This window comes from Mustelus asterias, unplaced genomic scaffold, assembly GCF_964213995.1.
Source record: "Mustelus asterias unplaced genomic scaffold, sMusAst1.hap1.1 HAP1_SCAFFOLD_42, whole genome shotgun sequence".
Lineage (NCBI taxonomy): Eukaryota > Metazoa > Chordata > Chondrichthyes > Carcharhiniformes > Triakidae > Mustelus > Mustelus asterias.
In genome coordinates, this window is record NW_027590119.1 from 1600289 (window position 1) to 1623355 (window position 23067).

A 23067-nucleotide genomic window follows, 5' to 3' on the forward strand; every position below is an offset into this window, starting at 1 on the left:
CCATGCTGACGGTGATCACAGCTCTAAAAGCCCTGAGGACCTGGTCACGCACCAATCTATTCACACCGAGAAACAGTTCTGCTGCTCTTACTGTGGGAAGTTATTTAAGCGATCACAGAATCTCATTGAACACAAACGCACTCATACTGGGGAAAGGCCGTTCACCTGCTCTGTGTGTGGGAAGGGATTCACACGATCATCCCACCTCGCTACACACCGACTGGTTCACACTGATAACAGACCTTTCAAATGTACTGAATGTGAGAAGAGTTATAAAACCACAAGTGATCTGCTGATACACCAGCGAGTTCACAATGAGGAGCGGCCATTCAGATGTACGGTGTGTGGGAAGGGATTCACTCTGTTATCCAGCCTCCAGAAACACCAGCGAGTTCACACCGGGGAGAGGTCGTTCACCTGCTCCTTGTGTGGAAAAGGATTCATTTATTTAACCAGCCTCAGATCACACCAACTTGTTCACTCGGATAAGAAACCTTTCAAATGTTCTGAATGTGAGAAGAGCTTTAAGACCTCAAGTGTTCTGCTGAGACACCAGCAAGTTCACTCCGGGGAGAGACCGTTCACCTGCTCTGACTGTGGAAAGGGATTCACTCGCTCATCCAACCTGCAAACACACCAGCACATTCACACCGGGGAGAAACCGTTCACTTGCTCTGAGTGCGGGAAGGGATTTTCTCACTCATCCCACCTGCTGAGACACCAACACACTCACAATGGAGAGAGACCGTTCACCTTCTCTGAGTGTGAGATGGAATTCACTCAGTCAACCCATCTTCGAAATTGACAAATGTCTGGAGGGGTTGGATTCTGTTGTTATTGCGGCTGTCAATCACATCCAGGACTGAACCGTGTTCATTCTGACAGTTGGAGTTTGTTTTTGCTAATGTTAGTGATCGCTATAACTGGGCTGAAGTTTAATACTCTGGATAAATGTCAACTGAACTAATATTGTTTAAGACACAAAGCCGGCATCTTCATTTCTCCAGGATAAGAACAGATTAATCAATGTCTTGTTGCATTTTTGTGGCCTTTTCTCCTTTCTAACTCTATATTATTTCAGTTCTCATACCTTCAGTTACTCTCATGGACAAGTCCCAGCTCCCCATACCTTCCAGAGTGTCTTTCCTGGCATCGGAGCCCAGGGAAGGTATCAGTAACACATCCGCGATCACAAAAGATAAATCACAGTTGTTTGCACTGATCCACTGTTGCCCCAATCATTGAGGATGGTGATATTTGTGGAGCTTTCTCTCTCTGTGATTTGTTTAATTGTCCCCCACCATTCACGACTGGATGTGGGGGGACTGCAGCTTTGATCTGATCCGTTGTTTGTGGGATCGCTTGGCCCTGCCTGGAACATGCTGCCTCTGCTGTTCAGCGTGCTTATAGTCCCATGTTACAGAGTAACCAGGTTGGAATCTCAGTTTTAGGGTGCCCAGTGCTGCTCCTGACTTGTTCTCCTACACTCCATGTTGAACTAGGGGAGGTGATGACTTGGTGGTATTATTGCTGAACTATTAATCCAGAAACTCAGCTAATGATTTGGGGACCGGGTTTCGAATCCTGCCACATCAGTTGGTGGAATTTGAATTCAATAAAAAATCTGGAATTAAGAATTTACTGATGACCATAAAACCATTGTTGATTATCGTAAAAAACCCATCTGGTTCACTAATGCCCTTTAGGGAAGGAAATCTGCTCTCCTTACCCTGTCTGGCCTACATGTGACTCCCTCTGAAATGGCCTCGCAAGTCACTCAGCTCAAGGGCAACAAGGACTGGACCATAAATGCTGGCCATCCAGCAATGCCCATTTCCCACGAATTAATAAAAAAGGATTTCAAGTTGAGGACTCCCAGGATGACTCACTTGCACTGTACACCTCTGTGCTGCTCCCTCTACTCAGGTCTGAACTGCTGGTAGGACAGCACATTTTGGCAGGAAGGATAAAAGGGAAGCAGATTATCTAAATGGTGAGAGATTGTAGAGCTCTGAGATGCAGAGGGATCTGGGTGTTCTGGAGATTGAATAACCTGGGATTGTTCTCCCTGGAAAGATGGAGGCTGAGGCGCGACCTGATAGACGTTGATAAAATTATGAGGGGTGTGGATAGGGTGAACAGTTGGGACCTTTTTGCCAGGGCAGAAATGACAATTACAAGGCAGCACAAGTTCAAGATAAGGGGGAAAGGTTCAGTGGAGATGTGCGGGGAAGTCTTTTTACACAGAGGGTGGTGGGGGCCTGGAATGCACTGCCAAGTGAGGTGGTTGAGGCAGATACGTTAGTGACATTTAAGACTTATCTGGGTAGACACATGAACAGATGGGGAATAGAGGGATATAAGCGGTTGGTCTCGAGAGGACAATGTGATCAGCGTTGGCCGAAGGGCCTGTCCCTGTTCTTTGTTCTTTGCATGAATCACAAAAAGCTTGTCAGCAGGTAAAGCAAGTAATTAGGAAAGCTATCATTTGTGAGGGGAATTGATTACATAAATATGGAGGTTATGCTTCAGTTATCCAGAGCACCAGTGAGACCACATCTGGAGTACGGTGTACAGTATTGGTCATCTTGTTTAAGCAAGGATGTAAATACATTGGAAGCAGTCGATTGACCAGACTAATGTCAGAAATGTGTGGATTATGGGTAAAGCTTGGACAGGCTAGGTTTGTGTCTGCTGGAGTTTAGAAGAGTAAGATAAATTTGATCGAAACATAGAAGATCCTGAAGGGTCTTGACAGGTTGATGTGGAGAGGATGTTTCCTTTTGTGTGAGAATCGAGAGCGAGAGGTCCCTGTTTAAAAATAAGGGTTCGCACATTTAAAACGGAGATGAGGTGAAATATTTTCTTTCAGAGGGTCGTGAACCTCTGGAACACTCTTCTGAAAAGACGGTGGAAGCAGAGTCTTTGAATATTTTTAAGGCAGATGTAGATAGATTCTTGGCAAGCAAGTGGGTGATAGATTATTGGGGGTAGGCAGGATGCAGATTTGAGGTTACTATCAGATCAGCCCTGATCTGATTAAATGGTGGAGCAGACTCAAGGGACCAAATAGCCGAATCCTGCTCCTTGATCGTGTGAGACATTGGCAGTAAGATATGATTCAAAGTATGACTGTGTCAGCCTGTTGCTTGACTGGACTGTTTGACTGTCGGAATGGTCATATTTAATAGTTTGTAGCTTAGTTATGTGTAATGATCAAGTAATTGAAGCTTATTAATCAATTAACCTGATGTGATATTCTGCTGAATTGTAATACGTTAGTATCATGTAACTGGCTTTGTCTGTAACTGCATCCTTATTTGACAAGTGAAATACATCACATGACCCGAGGCCGGTGTAAAGCTACACTTTTATACTTTAATTACAGAGTCCTGTGGATCCCATCAACTCTGGATGAGCTGAGGTCTGGAACTGTTAACCCCTCAGTGTCTCACAGCTTGCCTCCTGGACTTGCAGAATCTCACTGGCTGTCCTGTCTGGAGACAATACACATCTCTTTAACCTGTGCTTAATGCTCCCTCCACTCACATTGTCTGTATCTTTAAGACCTGGTTGGCTGTAGAGATTCGCATTCTAATCAGTATTCTGTAACTTGATTTTGTCTCTCTGTGCACTGTTTGAGAGCACATTTCCACTCCATCTGATGAAGGAGTAGTGCTCTGAAAGCAAATGGCATTTGCTGCCAAATAAACCTGTTGGACTTTAACCTGGTGTTGTTAAAACTCTTACTGCAGTCACTACAAAAACCAGCAAGTAGTTTCTTTAATCAAAATATACTGATAGTCACCTGCCCCAATGAGAACTCTAAAAGGTTGACACATCAATGAGACATTTGAAACAATGAACCCAAATGTTAACCATTGGGATTTGACACCATAAACTTGCTTATTTCAAATAAGTGACAAAGAAGATATCTTTAGGTCTCCATTATCTCAGTATAAAGCCATAAAATTTAATAAAATCACAGAAAAGGCATATGGGGCAAACTCCGTAAGTAACTGATACATTAGAGGGCCAGTCGGGAGATTGCAGGAAATGGTCAGTAGATGACCATCACCATTAAGAAACCATTCAGAAACTGATTACACACCACCTAAATCAATCAGGGACTGATCATGGTGAACCAGAGTTCAGGAACACCATTGATCGTGCACAGGGGCTGTGTCTAGAAATGGTTAATAACCATCAGCTTTCAGCTGCCCAGTTCACACCTCAGAGAAGCTGAGCAGGAAGAAGATAGACAACAATCAACAGAACAAGAAACAGTGCCGCAGTCGGCTGGAAGTTGTGCGCCAGAGTTACAAAGTGAACTGACTGCTTCCACTGTCTTTGTTAAGTTTTGCATTTTGTACTTATGTGATTAACTTAGTAAATTCTGTAAAGCTTGGAACAATATTTGCACCCAGTATGGTCCTGTAGCTAGTTGTAAATGAAAGTCCCTTTTAGATCAGCTCTCCCAACTAAACCCAACAACTGTAATTGACTCTAAGTCTTACATTTAAGTTGAGGTGAACCCACGTCTTTCAGAAAATCTCTGCCAACTTTGGCACAAGCCCCCAGCTGTTAGCCAGGAATTCTTTGCAGGATTAACTTGGGAACAGTGTGCTTTTATCATTTCTGGAACCTAGGTCAATGCGGGGTGGTCAGTCTGGTTTTATCATTGACTCTTCTGTAGCAATTTGACACAACTGAATAGCTTGCTCAGGATAGAGAGCTCTGAATCTATTGTATTACCTCTGTTCTGCAGAACAAGTAACTATACTCTGTCTATTATTGCAGTGCTGTAATAAAGTCAGTTAAAGACAATCGGTTGTTGGGAGTTTGATTATCTGATGTATGAAACCACAAGATTCAATATTTAGAGTCAACAAGATGAACAAGGAAACACATCAGGGCCCAAAACTCCAGCTGGATATTCACAGGAGAAAGTCTGTTACCCAACATCTTGAGTGGACAGAACAGAGAAAGGTCCCAACTGTAAGAAACCCTCCAAACATTTGTAAATATATTTCAAATGTTGACAGGTCCCAACTCCCAGTTTCCATTAAATTGAAATCAATGAAAGATCTGAGACAGACAGTTGGGTTGAAAAAGTGCGGGGCCCACATGGACTGAGAAACCAAATCCAGGGACCACTTACACCGAGACACCAAATCCAGGCAGCATTTGCGCTTTGAAGTTGATTTATCAGGTAGAAGTTGTTTGCAATAAATCCCCAATTTTAAATTAAATCTACAAGATTTAACTATCTGGCCAGAATGAACATTCTAATTGGTAAATTCAGATGATTTATTAACCATTAAAAGGTAGAAAGGTAACAAGTTAGAAAGATAAAAAGCAAAGTTTGAATTAACAGTGATTGACAGGAGGAGGAGAAAGCTCATCTTTAACAATGAAACAGACTTCTCACAACTTTCCTCGGTTGATCAGGCCAAAGACGTGAAATGATCATCAGACATGATACATGTTAACAGAATGGCTACTCAAAACCTTTATTTTAACCCCTTCAACTCACATTTGCTTAACTCAAATTAGCCTCAGTGTTGAATGATAATTGATTAACTTAATTGTCTGATTGGCCCCTGACACCTACTGGCATCTCCTGATGTCTGAGTACAAAGGTCTACTGAATAAATGAGACAGCTTGGGTAAGGTCCCATTTATTCCCAACTTAATGTAACTTGTCAAAGCCATAAATGTTTTGTGAGCTCGACCTTATCTTTCTAGATTGGCTGGAAAACATAATTTGACAGTTCTCATGATTTATGACCAGTGTACGTAAAATCATATTATTTATTATAATAAAACATTACAGACTTTGTGTTACAGGTTATATTACCAGTCTGACAACTACAACTATTAAGTGCTGATTCTTCAATTGTCTCAGAATGAAGGTTCTTCACTTCACCAATATGAGGATGTTAACCCGAGGGTCCCGTCTGCTCTCTGAGGTGAAAGATCACACGGCTTCTATTTGGAAGGAGAGGAGGGAGCTCACCCTGCTGAAACCAATATTACCCCTCACCCAATCTCACTGAAAACAGAACACTGCTCATTATCACATTGTTGATGTGGTTTACCCCACTGAAACCAATATTACCACTCACCCAATCTCCCTAAAAACAGATCACTGCCCCTCATCACATTGCTGTTTGTGGAGGCTGACTGCGCACAGAGATGTCCTGAGGTTGTGAAAGGTGCTATATGAATGCAAATTCTGTCGACTCCAGCCCAGTTACTGTACTTTGCAGCAACATCATCAACACTTCCCCAATGTCAGAATGAACAAGGTTCAGTCCTGAATCTGATTAACAACAGCAGAATCAGAGCAGAGCCGTCATCTGTGAACTCGCTGGTGTTTCACCAGATTGGATGATTCGGTAAATCTCTTCCCGCACTCGGAGCAGGTGAATGGCCTCTCCCCAGTGTGAATGCGCTGGTGTGTCAGCAGGTGGGATGATCGTGCAAATCCCTTTCCACACTCAGAACAGGTGAACGGCCTCACCTCAGTGTGAATTTGTTGATGTGTCAGCAGGTTGGAGGACTGACTGAATCCCTTCCCACACTTGGAGCAGATGAACGGCTTCAACCCAGTGTGAACTCGCTGATGTACAGTGAGATGAGATGATCGCCTGAACCCAGTCCCACAGTGAGAGCACTGGAACGGTCTCTCCTCAGTGTGAACAAGCTGATGGGACATCAGTTCACCAGAACTTTTAAAGCACTTCCCGCACTCTGGACATTTGAAAGGTCTCTTGTCAGTGTGAACTCGTTGGTGTGTCTGAAGGTGGGTTGCTGTCCTGAAACTCTTCCCACACTTAGAGCAGCTGAACAGTGTGTACTCGGTGTGAATGCGCTGGTGCTCCCTCAGTCCGTGTGGGCTTTTAAAGCTCTTCTCACAATTGGAGCATTGAAACTCTCTCTTGTCAGTGTGAACTTGCTGATGTTTCAGCAGGTGGGATGAGCGAGTGAATCCGTTTCCACACACCGAGCAGGTGAACGGCCTCTCCCCGGTGTGGAGTCGCTCATGCAGCTGAAGGCAGATGAACTGAGCGAATCTCTTCCCACATACGGAACAAATGAACGGCCTCTCGCCGGTGTGTCTGCGTCGATGAATTTCCAGCTCAGATGGGGATCTGAATCCCTTCCCACAATCCACACATTTCCACCGTTTCTCCCTGGCGTGAACGGTGCTTTTTGCTTCCATGTTCAAAGGCCGATGATATTCAAGTCCTGATGAATCGAGTGACTCCGTCAGATTTTGATGTGATGTTTGGTTTGACTTTCCTGATCGTGAACCTTTCAAATATTCTGTAAAATGAATTTAAGACAGAATCAAGGAAATATAAAAGAGAACCCAGAAAAACACATAGGCAGGTTGTGAAATTGAGCTAAATTAATCTTGTAATTTGTGGGGCCAGCGCTAGGAAAAAGTGACCCTGAAAACTGCTGGTTTCTCATAAAAACCCAACTGGTTCACTAATGTTCTTTAGGGAAGGGAACCTGCCGCCCAGTCGAGGCTTACACAAGGCTCTGGCTTCTATGGGAGGAGAGAGAGAGGTGAAGGAGAGGGTAAAAGAGATGAACTTCATAGATCTGCAACTGAATTTGAATTTTGAAAGAATCTCCCAAACCCATAACTCCACCCACTGGAAAGATAAGAGCAGCCGGTGCCTGGAAAAACCATCACCTCCAAGACACACACCAGCGAGTTCAGACTGGGGAGAGACCAGACTCCTGCTCCACATGTGAGAAAGATACAATCGATCATCCAATCAGCTGACACACCAGCGAGTTCAGCAGTGATTACTGAGATTGGATTCTGCTGCTGTTAATGACATCCAAGACTGAATTCTGTTCATTCTGATAGTTTGGGTTTGTTTCTGTTGATGTTTATAATCTCTATAACTGGACTGGATGTTTAATATTCTGGAACTTGGCTTGTTTTACCTTGTGACCCTTACTCTTCTAATAAAGTATCTTTCTTTGGTCTGTAGCAAATAGTGATTTACTTGTAATTTTTTTCAACTTGAGTCAGAGCAGAGGAATAACCTCTCCCCAGTGTGAATTTGCTGGCGCACTGTGAGGTGAGATAATCGCCTGAACTCAATCCCAAAGTGAGAGCACCTGAACGGTCTCTCGTCAGTGTGGACACGTTGATAGGATATCACTTCCCTGGAACTTTTACAGCTCTTCTCGTAGTCTGGGCAATTAACAAAATCACTCAAGTGTGAACACGTTTGTGTGTCATATGGTGGGATGACTGAATGAATCCCTTTCCATCTCTGGAGCATTTGAACAATCTCCCCCCAGTGTGAATATGTCAGTGAGCCAACAGGTTGGCTGATGGAGTGAAATCAGTCCAATACACAGAGCCGGTGAACGGCCTCTCTCCGGTGCACGATGAGCTTCCAGCTCAGACGGGTAACTGAATCCCTCATCACTGTCCTCACTCTTCCATGGTTCCTCCCCGGGATGTTTATATTTGTAGCTCCTGAGGCCAGATGATCAACGAAGCTACGTCCACACAGAGAACAGTTTCATCTACTGTGAACAATGCTTTTTCCTTCAATGTTTAAAATCCGAATGATAATCAAGTTACCGTTAACTGGGCAGCTCCGTCAGATCCTGATGTGATGTTTGTTCGAAGATTCCTGACTGCAAATCCTCCACTTCTAAAACTCTGTGACACTGAATTTAAAAGAAAAAAAAAGTGAGAGAGAACCCACAAAAACACAAAGGCAGGTTGTGAAATGGAGCTGAACGAATCTGGTCATTTGTGGGGCCGGCACCAGGAAAAAGTGACCATGAAAATTCTGGAGTGTCATAAAAACCCAAGTGATTCACTGATGTCCTGCAGGGAAGGGATTGAATGTCACCCATTCAATAGGATCATGGCTGATCTGACATTCCTCATGTCCACTTTCTTGCCCTTTTCCCGTAACCCTTGATTTCCTTACTGTTCAAAAATATACACAAGGGCTTTGCCCCCACAACTCTCTGTGGCAAGGAGTTGCAAAGACTCTCAACCCTCTGGGAGAAGAAATTGCTCCTGATCTCAGTCTTAAATTGGCACCTTTTATTCTGAGACTGTGCCCTCTGGTCCCAGACTCTCCCATGAGAGGAAACATCCGCTCAGCATTTACCTTGTCAAGTCCCTTAAGAATCCGATATGCTTCAATGAGATCACCCCTCATTCTTCTCAATTCTAATGAGGAGAGTCCCAACCTGTTTAACCTTTCCTCATAAAACAATCCCTCCATAACGGGGATAATCCAAGTGAATCTACTGTGAACTGCCTCCAATGAAATAATATTTTTCCTTAAATAAGGAGACCAAAACTGCTCACAGTCCTCCAGATATGGTCTCGCCAGTACCTTGTACAGTTGCAGCAAGACTTCCCTACTCATATACTCCAACCACAGTGGCACTGCAGTTAGCACTGCTGCTTCACAGCGCCAGAGACCCGGGTTCAATTCCTGGCTTGGGTCACTGTCTGTGTGGAGTTTGCACATTCTCCCTGTGTCTGCGTGGGTTTCCTCCGGGTGCTCCGGTTTCCTCCCACAGTCCAAAGATGTGCAGGTTAGGTGAACTAGTCATGCTAAAGTCTCCCTCAGTGTACCTGAACAGGCGCCGGAGTGTGGCGACTAGTGGATTTTCACAGTAACATCATTGCATTGTTAATGTAAGCCTACTTGTGACAAATAAATAAACTTTACTTTACTTGAAATAAGGGCCAACATTCTATTAGGCTTCCTGATTACCAACTGCACCTGTGTGCTAGGTTTCTGTGTTTTGTGCAGAAGTCCCCCAAGCCCTGTTGTGTTGCAGCTTTACAGCCTTTTCCCCAATTAAATAATACCCCCCTGCTCTCCCTTCCAAAATGAACAGTTTCACATTTTCCCACATTATCATAGAGTCCCTACAGTGCAGAAGGAGGACATTCAACTCATGGGTCGCACTAATTCTCTCACATAGTATCTTACCCAGAGCCTCTCTCCCACCCTATCCCCATACCCTCACACATTTACCATGGCTAATCCATCTAACCTACATGTCTTGGGACACTAAGGGAAATGGCCAACCCACTTAATCTGCACATCTCTGGACTGTGGGAGAAAACCAGAGCATCTGGAGGAAACGGCGGCACGGTAGCACAGTGGTTAGCACTGCTGCTTCACAGCTCCAGGGTCCCGGGTTCGATTCCCGGCTCGGGTCACTGTCTGTGTGGAGTTTGCACATTCTCCTCGTGTCTGCGTGGGTTTCCTCCGGGTGCTCCGGTTTCCTCCCACAGTCCAAAGATGTGTGGGTTAGGTTGATTGGCCAGGTTAAAAAATTGCACCTTAGAGTCCTGTGATGCGTAGGTTAGAGGGATTAGCGGGTAAATATGTGGGGGTAGGGCCTGGGTGGGATTGTGATCGGTGCAGACTCGATGGGCCGAATGGCCTCCTTCTGCACTGTAGGGTTTCTATGATTCTTTCTATGAAACCCACACAGAGGAAAGCTGCTGGATTATCAGAAAAACCCAAGTGTTATGCTGATGTCTGTCAAGAAAGGAAATCTGGCACCTGGTCTCGATAAGAATCTGGGCACTGAGTGGAGACAGAGAGAAGTAGAAGGGGCCGGGGTGAAGGAGAGGGATTTTATACATCTAGAACTCAATGAGAACTTTGACAGAATCTCCCAAATCCTCAACCTCCACCACCTAGAAGGACCGAGGTAGTAGGTAGATGTGAACGCCATCACCTCCGAGTTTCTCCCCCCACAACTCACACACCACCCTGACTTGTCTGACATCCAGTACTAAAAGAACTGAAACTTCGTTCATATAAACACTGGGAAGACTGAACCCATTGTCTTCAGTCCCCACTACAAACTCCACTCCCTCACCAGCAACTCTATCTTCCTGGTAACTGTCTGAGGCTGAACCAAACTGTTCACAACCAGGGTGAAATATTTCACCCCAAGATGAGCTTCCAACCACATATCCACATCATCATCAAAACCGCCTATTTCCATCTCAGTGATATCGCCCGACTCCACCCCAGTCTCAGTTCATCTGGAACTCTCATCCACTCCAATGTGACGTGGAGCTCAAGGGAATGGAACTGACCAAATTGCTCCACAGAGAGTACAGTAAGTCTCACAACACTAGGTTAAAGTCCAACAGGTTTATTTGTAATCACGAGCTTTTGGAGCACTGCTCCTTCCTCAGGTCACTCACCTGATGGACTTTAACCTGGTATTGTGAGACTTCTTACTATGCCCAACACAGTCCAACGCCGTCATCTCCACATCATGGCTACCACGCAGAGTTAGCATGGATTTGAGTTGCCAAATGCATTTCCTTCCATGTTGTATTCTCTGCATCACTGGAAATTGATAAAGCAGCCACACTGCTGTATATTTCAAGACAAAAAATAGGGATCATAAATAACATAGAACATAGAAAAGCTACAGCACAAACAGGCCCTCCGGCCCACAAGTTGTGCCGAACATGACCCTACCTACTAGGCTTACCTATAACCCTCGATCTTACTAACTTCCATGAACTTATCCAAAAGTCTCGACCCTATCGAATCCGCCTCCACCGCCACTACCGGCAGCCGATTCCACGCACCCACCACCCTCTGAGTGAAAAACTTACCCCTAACATCTCCTCTGTACCTACTCCCCAGCACCCTAAACCTGTGACCTCTTGTGGCAACCATTTCAGCCCTGGGTAAAAGCCTCTGAGAATCCACTCTATCAATACCTCTCAACATCTTATACACATCTATCAGGTCACCTCTCATCCTTCGCTTCTCCAAGGAGAAAAGACCTAGCTCGCTCAACCTATCCTCATAAGGCATGCCACCTAACCCAGGCAACATTCTTGTAAATCTCCTCTGCACCCTTTCTGTGGCTTCCACATCCTTTCTGTAATGAGGCGACCAGAACTGGGCACAGTACTCCTCCAAGTGGGGTCTGACCAGGGTCCTATACAGCTGCAGCATTATCTCCCGATTTCTAAACTCAATTCCTCTATTGATGAAGGCCAGTATTCCATACGCCTTCTTAACCACAGCCTCGACCTGCGATGCTGCTTTGAGTGTCCTATGAACCCAGACCCCAAGATCCTTCTGATCTTCCACACTGCCAAGCGTCTTACCATTAATATTATATTCTTTCATCCTACTCGGCCTGCCAAAATGAACCACCACACACTTATCTGGGTTGAAGACCATCTGCCACTTCTCCACCCAGTCTTGCATCTTATCTATGCCTCGTTGCAACTGCTGACATCCCTCTACACTATCCACAACACCACCAACCTTTGTGTCATCAGCAAACTTGCCAACCCATCCTTCCACTTCCTCATCCAGGTCATTTATAAAAATCACAAAGAGCAAGGGTCCCAGAACAGATCCCTGGGGCACTCCACTGGTGACCGACCTCCATACTGAAAAAGACCCATCTACAACCACTCTTTGCCTTCTGTGGGCAAGCCAGTTCTGAATCCACAAAGCAATGTCCCCTTGTATCCCATGCCCCTTCACTTTCTCAATAAGCCTTGCATGGGGCACCTTATCAAACACCTTGCTGAAATACATATAAACTACATCTACCGCTCTTCCCTCGTAACATATCTCTCTCCCATACAAATTTACTGGTAAAACGGAATTGTGAACATTGGGTAAGAGGCTCCCCTATTAGCCAGATAAACTGAGGGAACTAAAAGATGTCAATGTCTCTGAGAGAGAAAGAAAAATATACCTGGGCCTAGTCCTGTTCCTGAATCCGGTCTTCATCTGTAACCTTTCCAGAGTCTGCAGCCTCCCTGGATTCACTTCCTTTCCCTTCAGTTGCTGCAAGTCCCCAATTTCCCCCAGAATGAGAAAAGAAATGGAAAGGGGGAAACATTGATTTCCTCCCAGATGTTACACAGAGGCGGAAGTTTCAATCATTGGCCAATTTCCGCATTGTGACGGCACAATTGAGCTTAGCCTGAATTAGCCAATAGGAATAAGTCTGTTCCGATGTGACGTGCTGTGGTTTCAGTGCGCAGGCCCGGGCGCGCGGACCCGGGAGCCCCGCCCCCTCCCATTGATTCCCCTCCTCCTGCACCTCCTCCAGCCAAGGTTTCCAGGCAACCGGCTGATGGCTCCGGCCAGAGCGAGAAGCCGCTCGGTGATTTCCCCCCTCTCTCTCCGGCGGCTGCGGCTCCAAAAAGAGACCTCTCTCTGCGCCTGCTCCGGACAGCTGGGCTCAGCAGCGCTCTCTGCGCCTGCGTGCTGGGCTGCCAGCTGAGGGAGTGGGGGAGGGGACTTTGCAAAATCTCTTCCCATCATTTTCTTCCCAGTCCCGCAGTTTGATTTGAAACAGCACAGCTTCTGTTTTTAGCTTCACAGTAAGAAGTCTCACAACACCAGGTTAAAGTCCAACAGGTTTATTTGGTAGCAAATACCATAAGCTTTCGGAGCGCTGCTCCTTCGTCAGGTGGAGTGGATATCTGTTCTCCAACAGTGCACAGACACAGAAATCAAATTACAGAATACTAATTAGAATGCGAATCTCTACAGCCAGCCAGGTCTTAAAGGTACAGACAATGTGGGTGGAGGGAACATTCAACTCAGGTTAAAGAGATGTGTATTGTCTCCAGACAGAACAGCTAGTGAGATTCTGCAAGTCCAGGGGGAAAGCTGGACAAACCAACGCATTCACACTGGGCCGAGGCCATTCATCTGCTCCGAGTGTGGGAAGGGATTCACTCAATTATCTAGTCTGCTGAGACACAAACGATTACACACTGGGGAAAGGCCATTCATCTGATGTGTGTGTGGGAAGTGACTCAGTCAATCATCCAGTCTGCTGGAATACTGAGGCTCCTCCCCCAATAAGAAACCTGTTCAATGCTCTGACTGTGGGAGCTGCTTGAAAACCTGAGCCGACCTGAGGGTCGACCAGCGCATTCACACTGAGGAGACCCCGTTCAGGCGCTCTCACTGTGCAAAGAGGTTTAGAACATCATCTGACCTACTGAAACATCAGGGAATTCACACTGGGGAGAGACCCTGATAATTCCCACTCACTTTCAGCGATTTCTCATAAAACCTACCAGATTGGAAGCTTCTGCCTGAAATTTTATTTTCCCTTAGTTTCCAAACTGAGACCATTCACCTGCTCAGTGTGTGGGAAAGGATTCACTTGTTCACCCAAGCTGCTGACACACCATGGCAGTCACACCCATTAGTGATCTTTTGGATGCTCTGACTGTGGCTGTTAATTATATCAATAGAGGTGAAGTTTATTCAGATGGAGGGCACTGATTAGATAGTTATAATGAGCGGGTAAAAGGTGGGACTCACTAATATAACTTGGAGTCAGAGTTGAACCTGTAATGTTTGATTCTGTGAACAAATCTAGACCAAATAAAGATTGACTCCACCCCAAGGCAGTCAGGATTATAACATGGTAACAGAAAATGCTTGTCTATTGGTGAAGGTTGGAAACTAAAAGAAAGTATATTTCAGACAGAAGCTTCCAATCGCAGCAGCTTTTGTGAGAAATGACTGAAAGGCAGTGGGAATTGTCAGGGTCTGATTACCTGCTGATGCTCTCGGAGTCTGAACCATACAACCAGTGGAAGAATGAAGTGGCGATGTGGACACGGGTTACATCCCGATCAAGGAGGAAACAAGATCTGGCCTTGGCATTGTCACTTCCTAACACAAGGAAAATCAGCAACAAAGCATTTTCTGATCAGCCAAACTGCAAGTTGATACCTGCACTGGCACGGATGATTCATGTAAAGAATTCACTTCAGGTGGTTGGAGGGTAGAATCCCTGTCAATTGGTCTATGGGAGAAATCCCTAATTCCCCTCTGTGCCGGGCGATCGCCCTCCTGCTTTAAAGGTATACAATTAGTTCCATTTTCAGTCATCAATTATCTGATTGTTCCATGAAAATCATAGAAGAATCATAGAAACCCTACAGTGCGGAAGGAGGCCATTCGGCCCATCGAGTCTGCACCGACCACAATCCCACCCAGGCCCTCCCCCCACATATTTACTTGCTAATCCCTCTAACCTACGCATCTCAGGACTCTAAGGGGCAATTTTTAACCTGGCCAATCAACCTAACCCGCACATCTTTGGACTGTGGGAGGAAACTGGAGCACCTGGAGGAAACCCACGCAGACACGGTAGAACAGTAGAAAAGAATTGCTGAAAGCAACAAATTATTGGAGAGACCAGAAGAGGGTTTCTTCATGTGTAACGTTTGTACTGAAGAAGAAAAAACATATTTTTCTTCGATTTGTTTTGAAACACTGTTTGTGTGAATCTTTGCGATCCCGGTCAGGACTGTTAATGTTTGCAGAGAAATTCGAACACCCAGTGATTAACTGAAAGAATTACATCACAAGACTCCACATTTTTAAACAAAAACAAACTTTACTGTATGTTTAAATAAAATTTAAAAAGACAACATTACAAATTGAATACTACACTCAATAAAGATTTATGATATAAACCTAGTTCTATTTTTTTACCTCACCCCAAGAGTTTCTTTATACTTAATGATATCTTGAAGGTTCATTCACTTCTGTTCCTAGGACCATCCCAAAGCTCTCCACAATTCACTTTAATTCTCCCCAGTACTCCAGATATTCTCCAAGCTCCAAGAGTTTATAGGAGTCTATCCATTATCTTTTCATTAAACAAGCTTCCAATTTTCCTTTAAGCTCTCAAACTGTGGACTCCTCAGTCCAAACATGGGCTTCACTGCATTCTTGCTGAGGGATTTAACCGTTGGAAACCCCCCTGGTTTCTAATGGTCCTCAAGGCTTCTAGTCCCACAGCTCCTGGTCCCACAACTGGTGGCTTCCAAGCTAACTGCAGACTGTCCGCTGGAACCAGGTCATTGATTGGAAAGGACTCAAAGGTTCCGGGGAAAAGGCAGGAGAATGAGATTGAGATTTATCAGCCATGATCGAATGGCACAGCAGATTCGATGGGCCGAATAGCCTAATTCTGCTCCTATATCTTATGGTCTAATTCTAACCAAGTCTCCACCCTGAATCACATATCCCCGTGGTAACAGAGACCAGGTGGAATATCTGTCAGATATTTAGCTTCAAAACTAAACCCTTTTTCCCTGAGGTCTGCATGAAGAATTCACCGAACAAAAACAGTACAATAATTGTCAGACCCAATGTCTCCAGCTAAAAGATCCAGCTGACCTTTTACAGTTCTTACCTCTCGAGTTTTGACTTCTTAAACCAACATGGGCCATGCTTTGTGACTGCAAATTCCCTGAGGGTGTTTTTGTCAGATTCTCAATCCAGGTTTTCCATTTTTTAAAAGCAATTCTTGCAACTAATTCTTATTTCTAAAACATAGGAATTATGAAATTAGATTTTTGGAACAAAAACAGGAAAAAATGGAAATGTACCACCTTCATAATATCCCATTTAGAATATTACAATATACAACATGCTGTATATCTTAACAACAGTCATGATCTTATTGAATGGTGGAGCAGGCTCGAAGGGCCAAATGGCCTCCTCCTGTTCCTAAATCCAATGTTTTCCTGTGTTGATCTATCTTATAACCTGCAACAGACACAATAATCCCTCCATTGTCCACTTCACATTCACAAGTCCAGCTTGGTAACAGCACACTGCTGGGTTCCATGTCCAGGAATCTCAGTCCACTGAAGATGGAAATTACTGCTTGCAGTCTTTTCTGAAAGTTTTCTTTTTACAATAATTATAATCCAAAGTTCCTCCTGCAAAAGGAGAGTCTTCATTGCTGTTCATTTGTGAAGTGTCAAGTTCTATTTTGAAAACAATCTGTTCAGAGTTCACATTTTGAAATTTATTTTCTTCCATGTTTGTAGTTCTTCCATTGTTTAAATCCAGAGAGAATATTCCACTCAATTCCACATTGAAACTGTCTTCTTCTAGCTCTGTTATAGCTGATTCCTTTATTGTCCAGGACAATATATTCACAATATCTTTAAAACAGAAATTAAACATTCCCATTTGATTCCAGACAGTAACATATTCTGTTGGTTTGTTCTTTGTCAATGTCAGGCTCGGGTTGTTCTCCTTGGAGCAAAGGAGGTTGAGGGGAGATTTGATAGAGGTGGACAAGATTCTGACAGGTTTAGATAAGGTGGACAAAGAAAAGCTGTTCCCAGTAGCTGAAGGGACAAGGACGAGGGGAGACACAGATTTCTTGTTTTGGGTCAGAGATGCAAGGGGTGGGGGGGGGGGGCGGGGGAGATGTGAGGAAGAATATTCTGATGCAGCGAATGGTAATGACCTGGAACTCGCTGCCTACAAGGGTGGAGGAAATGGAGACAATAAACAATTAAAAAGGAAATTGGATGGGCATTTGGGATGTTCCAAACAGAACAAAGAGCAAAGAAAATTTTGCTTTCTTTAAACAAAAAAAAACAAAGAAAATCCATCAAGACACCATTTGACTGAGTGTGGCAGAAAGGGACCTACACAGGGTTGGAATCGGTGGGAGTTGGGGGGCGGGGGGAACTCTCCACCGGTTGGGGATATACCAGGTACAGATGAGGATGGCTGTGGTTGTTGGAGGTCAGTCATCACTGCAAGGGTCACTGCAGGGTTCATCTAAAACTCTGCTGGCCATGTTTAAACTCACATTAAGTGTTATTCCACTATCACCCTTGTGCACGATGATCCACCCAGTAAAGCAACAACTTAATATTAAAATTCTCATCTTTGGTTTCAAATCACTCCATGACCTTGCCTGTCCCAATATCTATAATCTCCGATAAGCCCCACAACCCTCAATATATTACACTGCTCTAATTCTGGTCTTTAGTTTGTCCCTGCCCTTGCTTCACCATTGCAAGCTCTACCTTCAGTTGCTTAGGCTCCAACCTCTGGAATACCATCCCTACACGTCTCCAACTCTCCACCTCGCTTTTCTCCTTTAACACACCACTTAAAATCGACCACTTTGACCAAACTTTTGGTCATCTAACCTAATATCTTCTTTGTGGCTCAATATCATACTTTATTTTACAATGCTCCCTGGATGTTTTATTATTTCAAGGCGCTATATAAATATATTTTGTTGTTCCTCATGTCTCCTGGGCCTAATCATTTTCAGCGGCTTCATTAATTACCGTCTCCCCACCGTAGGGTCGGAAACGGGGATGTTCACTGATGATTGCAGTGTATATTACCATTCACAACTCTGAATACTGAAGCTGCCCGCATGCAGCGCAGGACCAGGACAACATTCAGGTTGGAGCTGATTGTCAATTCATACTGACACCACATAATTATCAGGAAATATCTATTTCCAGCAAGAAAATCTAACCATCTTCCCTTGATATTCAATGGCATTACCATCAGTGAATGCCCCACCAGCAATAACTTTGGGGTTACCATTGACCAGTCATTTAAATACTGTGGTTACAGGAGCAGATCAGAGGTTGGGAGTTTTGTGGCAGGTTACTCACTTAATGATTCCCCAAAGGCTTGCCATGATTCACAAGGTATAAATCAGGAGTAAGGTGGAATATTCCCTACCTGGATGAGTGTACCTGCAACAATTTTGTAGATCATATCCAGGACAAAGTAGCTCGCCTGATCAGCATCTCAAATACCACCTTAAACATTCACTCTCCACCATTAGCCCACAATGGTGGCAGTGTATCCACATATTAGATACACTGCAAGAAATCACCAAGGCTGTTTTCACAGCATGTTCCAAACCCTAACTTCTACCACTTGAAAAACAAGTGCAGCCAGCGTATGGGAATGCCACCATCTGCAAATTGTACTCCACATCACACACCATTCTGACTTGAAAATCAATCACCATTCCTTCTCTGTCACTGCATCAAATTCCTGGAACTCTCTAACAGCGTTGTGGGTATACCTACACCAGATGGATTGCCGCGATTCAAGAAAGTGGCTCACTTTCTTCACAAGGGCAATCAGTGATGCACAATGAATGTTGGCCTTGCAGCCACATTCACATCCCCTGAAAGAATAAAACAAAATCCTCATCCCTGGTATCATTCTCAGCCAATGTACTGCAATTATCAATGAACAGCTCCGCTTTCGACTTTATGATGGGGGGGAAGGTCATTGGTGGAGCAACTGAGGATGGATGGGCCTCGGACACTACCCTGGGGCTGAGATGATTGGCCTCCAACAACCGCGATCATCCTCCTCTGTGCGGGATGTGGTTCTCGCCGGTGGAGAGTTTCCCCCTGATTCCCATTGGCTTCAATGTTAATCGGGTTGCTTGATGCTACGCAGGGTCAAATGCTGCCTTGATGTCAATGGCAATCACTCCAACATCACCCAGTTCAACTCTTTTGTCCATGTTTGGACAAAGGCTGTAAATGAGGCAGGAGGTGAGTGGTCCTCGGTGGAACCCAAAATGAGCATCAGTGAGCAGGTTATTGCTGTATAAATGCTGCTTGATCGCACCGTTGGCAACAACATCTTCCATCATTTTGCTGATGAGCGAGACTCGAGACATTGGAGGGCAGTTGGCCAGTTTGGATTTTTCCTTATCCATTGCCTTCAGCTGCTTATTGATATCCCTTGAAGTGAATCGAATTGGCTGAAGATGGGCATCTGTGATAGTAGGGACCTCAGGATGGATAATTCATATGGAGAGATTAGAGAAGCTGGAATTGCACTCTATAGAGCAGGAAAGGTTAAGGAAAGATTTAATAGAGATATTCAAACTTTTGAGAGGTTTTAGTCCTATTTTCAAGAAGGGGAATAGGGATAGCCCAGGTAATTACCGACCAGTGAGTCTAACCTCAGTGGTTAGTAAACTGATGGAGAAGATCCTGAGGGACAGGATATATGAGCATTTAGAGAGGTTTAGTATGCTCAAGAATATTCAGCATGGCTTTGTCAAGGGCAGATCGTGCCTTACGAGCCTGGTGGAGTTCCCCTCGCACCTTAAACCCATGCCCCGAGTAATTGACTCTTCCACCCTGGGAAAAAGCTTTTGACTACCCACTCTGTCCATGCCCCTCATAATTTTGTAGACTTCTATCAGGTCGCCGCTCAACCTCCGTCGTTCCAGTGAGAACAAACCAAGTTTCTCCAACCTCTCCTGATAGCTAATGCCCTCCACACCAGGCAACATCCTGATAAATATTTTTCCGTACCCTCTCCAAAGCCTCCACGTCCTTCTGGTAGTGTGGTGACCAGAATTGAACACTAGATTCCAAGTGCGGTCCAACTAAGGTTCTATAAAGCTGCAACAAGACTTGCCAATTTTTTAACTCAATGCCCCGGCCGATGAAGGCAAGCATGCCGTATGCCTTCTTGATTATCTTCTCCACCTGCATTGCCACTTTCAATGACCTGTGTACCTGTACACCCAGATGCCTCTGCCTATCAATACTCTGAAGGGTTCTGCCATTTACTGTATATTTCCCATCTGTATTAGACCTTCCAAAATGCATTACCTCACATTTGTCCGGATTAAACTTCATCTGCCATCTCTCCGCCCAAGTCTCCAACTGCCCTATATCCTGCTGTATCCTCTGCCGGTCCCCATCGCTATCCGCAAATCCACCAACCTTTGTGTCGTCCACAAACTTACCAATCAAACCAGTTACATTTTCCTCCAAATCATTTATATATATCACAAACAGCAAAAGTCCCAGCACTGATCCCTGAGGAACGTCACTTGTCACAGCCCTCCATTCAGAAATGTACCTTTGCACTGCCAACCTCTGTTTTCTTCTGACTAAATATCTCTAAACTTCCTAACACCCTGTCACTCTGTGATCCTTGTGACATTTGAAACCAGGTATTCACAAAAAGACTCAAAGAGCATCAGCCCACTGGAGGCTGAGACCAGCCAGTCCAGCACAAAGAAACCCTCTGACCCTTCCCATTGACCAACTGTGAGAATGAACAAAATGCAATCCTGGATGTAATTGAGAGCAAAAGCAATAACAGCAGAATCCAACCACTGTCATCACTCGTGAACCTGTTGATGTCTCAGCAGCTGGGATGAAACGCTGAAACCCTTCCCACACTGAGAGCAGGTGAACGGCCTCTCCCCAGTGTGAACTTGCTGGTGCGTCCGCAGGGTGGATAACCGAGTGAATCCCTTCCCACACTGAGAGCAGGTGAATGGCCTCTCCCCAGTGTGAACTTGCTGGTGCGTCCGCAGGGTGGATAACCGAGTGAATCCCTTCCCACACTGAGAGCAGGTGAATGGCCTCTCCCCAGTGTGAACTAGCTGGTGTGTCCGCAGGGTGCATAACTGAGTGAATTCTTGCCCACACTGAGAGCAGGCGAATGGTTTCTCCCCAGTGTGAACTCGTTCGTGTGTCCGCAGGTTGGATGACTGAGTGAATCCCTTCCCACACTGAGAGCAGGTAAATGGACTCTCCCCAGTGTGAACTCGCTGGTGTCTCTGCAGGTGGGATGACCGAGTGAATCCCTTCCCACACTGAGAGCAGGTGAACGGCTTCTCCCCTGTGTGACGTAGCTGGTGTGATTGCAGGTGGGATAACTGAGTGAATCCCTTCCCACACTGAGAGCAGATGAACGGCCTCTCCCCAGTGTGGTTGCGCCGATGAGCTTCCAGCTGAGATGGGGTTCTGCATCCCTTCCCACAGTCCACACATTTCCATGGTTTCTCCATGGTGCAGGCGTCCTTGCCTCTCTCTTGGGTGGACAACTAGTTGAAACTTCGTCCACACACAGAACAAGATTACAGTCTCTCCCCGCTGTGAATGGTGTGATATTTATTCAGACTGTGTAACTGGTTAAAGCTCTTTAGTCAGTGCATTGGAACACTCTCACTCAAGTGTGGCAGTGTGTTGATGCTTTTTCACTCACACTGACATTTCAAATCTCTTCAAATCGACAGACTGGACAATCATTTCTCCTTCTGGATTCAAAGTCCGGTGATATTGAGGTCCCAAGGAATACGACTCTGTCAGATCTGGACGTGATGTTTGAGATTTCGGCCTGTGATTCCTCTTTCAAAATCCTGGAAAATGAGTTTACAAAAGTCATCAGTGTCAGTACAGGATAGAAATTCAGAACAGACAATTTCTATGGAACATTCTTTCCTCTCTCATTCCCCAAAAGCTCTCTCCCCATTCTCAGCAGGTCTGGCAGCATCTGGATGGAGAGAAAAGAACTGAAGTTTCAGAGCTTTGACAAAGGGTCATCTAGACAAGAAACATCAGCTCTTTTCTCTCCTTACAGATGCTGCCAGACCTGCTGACATTTTCCAGCATTTTCTCTCTTGGTTTCAGATTCCAGCATCTGCAGTAATTTGCTTTTATAAGGCTGCAGATACCTCCTCCCAAGTAACATTCGTGTGCCCAAGACATCATCACTTGTTTCCCTTATTTCTTTAGCACCCATGGTGCTCTCCGCAGTAAACACAGAGGAGAAGTATTCATTAAAAATCTCACTCATCTCCTGTGGCTCCACACACAGATGGCCATACTGATTTTTAAGGGGATCTCTTCTCTCTCTACCCACCCTTTTACTCTTAATATAGCTATAGAACCTCTTGGAATTTTCTCTAATCTTACCTGCCAGATCCATATCAGACCCTCTTTTTGTCCTCCTGATTTCCCTCTTCAGTATTTTCTTACACTTTTTATAATCAGAGTGATTCACTTGTCCCCGATTGCCTAAACCCAATGTATGCTTCCTTCTTTTACCTGACCAGAGCCTCAATATCCCTTGTCTGCCAGAGATCCCTAAATTTACCATTCGTTCCATGCATCTTAACAGGAATATACTGCCCCATGACTCTTGATATCACACTTTCAAAACCTCCCATTTGCCAGTCATTCCTTTCCCTTCAAAGAAATTCACCTAATCGACATCTACCAGATCCTGCTTAATGCCCACAAAAGTGGCCCTGCTCCAGTTTAGGGCCTTGACCTGTGGACCTGTCCTATCTTTTTCCAGAACTATTTTGAAACTATTGGTGCTCCCAACAGTGCTCCCTGACTGACACTTCAGTTACTTGCCCGACCTCATTTCTTAACTGTCTAAT

At 44.9% G+C, this 23067-nt stretch overlaps 3 protein-coding genes across 3 annotated transcripts in view; 1 reads left to right on the plus strand and 2 right to left on the minus strand.

The window, feature by feature from the left end:
* Positions 1–1953, plus strand: part of LOC144482761 (uncharacterized) — a 38978-nt gene extending 37025 nt beyond the window's left edge. The window contains exon 6 of the mRNA XM_078201601.1: positions 241–1953. Within this exon, the coding sequence (XP_078057727.1) occupies positions 241–805 (565 nt within the window). The 3' untranslated portion in view covers positions 806–1953. The remainder of the gene's footprint in view (positions 1–240) is intronic.
* A 3343-nt stretch (positions 1954–5296) lies between these two features.
* On the minus strand, positions 5297–12923 carry LOC144482793 (uncharacterized). Its single transcript, XM_078201655.1, has 4 exons — positions 12778–12923; positions 8624–8712; positions 6725–7332; positions 5297–6556 (listed from the first exon to the last, which is right to left on the minus strand). Exons 3-4 carry the CDS (start codon positions 7226–7228, stop codon positions 6359–6361), a joined length of 702 nt encoding a protein of 233 aa, XP_078057781.1. The 5' UTR covers positions 7229–7332; positions 8624–8712; positions 12778–12923; the 3' UTR covers positions 5297–6358.
* On the minus strand, positions 8046–21702 carry LOC144482719 (uncharacterized). Its single transcript, XM_078201559.1, has 3 exons — positions 21017–21702; positions 8391–8515; positions 8046–8224 (listed from the first exon to the last, which is right to left on the minus strand). The coding sequence occupies exons 1-3, from the start codon at positions 21685–21687 to the stop codon at positions 8046–8048; spliced, it is 975 nt and encodes a 324-aa protein (XP_078057685.1). The 5' UTR covers positions 21688–21702.
* Between the last annotated feature and the right edge of the window lie 1365 nt (positions 21703–23067).

What these genes read in the sequence shown, in the direction of transcription:
- LOC144482793 (XM_078201655.1), bottom strand. Translation starts at nt 7,228, where the DNA reads ATGGAAGCAAAAAGCACCGTTCACGCCAGGGAGAAACGGTGGAAATGT. An exon ending in GCTTTAAAAGTTCTGGTGAA is followed by an intron (nt 6,557 to 6,724) that starts CTGATGTCCCAT and finishes CAGTCCTCCAAC; the next exon opens with CTGCTGACACATCAACAAAT.
- LOC144482719 (XM_078201559.1), bottom strand. Translation starts at nt 21,687, where the DNA reads ATGGAGAAACCATGGAAATGTGTGGACTGTGGGAAGGGATGCAGAACC. An exon ending in AGACATCAACAGGTTCACGA is followed by an intron (nt 8,516 to 21,016) that starts GTGATGACAGTG and finishes ATCTGGCCTCAG; the next exon opens with GAGCTACAAATATAAACATC. An exon ending in AGGCCGTTCACCGGCTCTGT is followed by an intron (nt 8,225 to 8,390) that starts GTATTGGACTGA and finishes TTAATTGCCCAG; the next exon opens with ACTACGAGAAGAGCTGTAAA.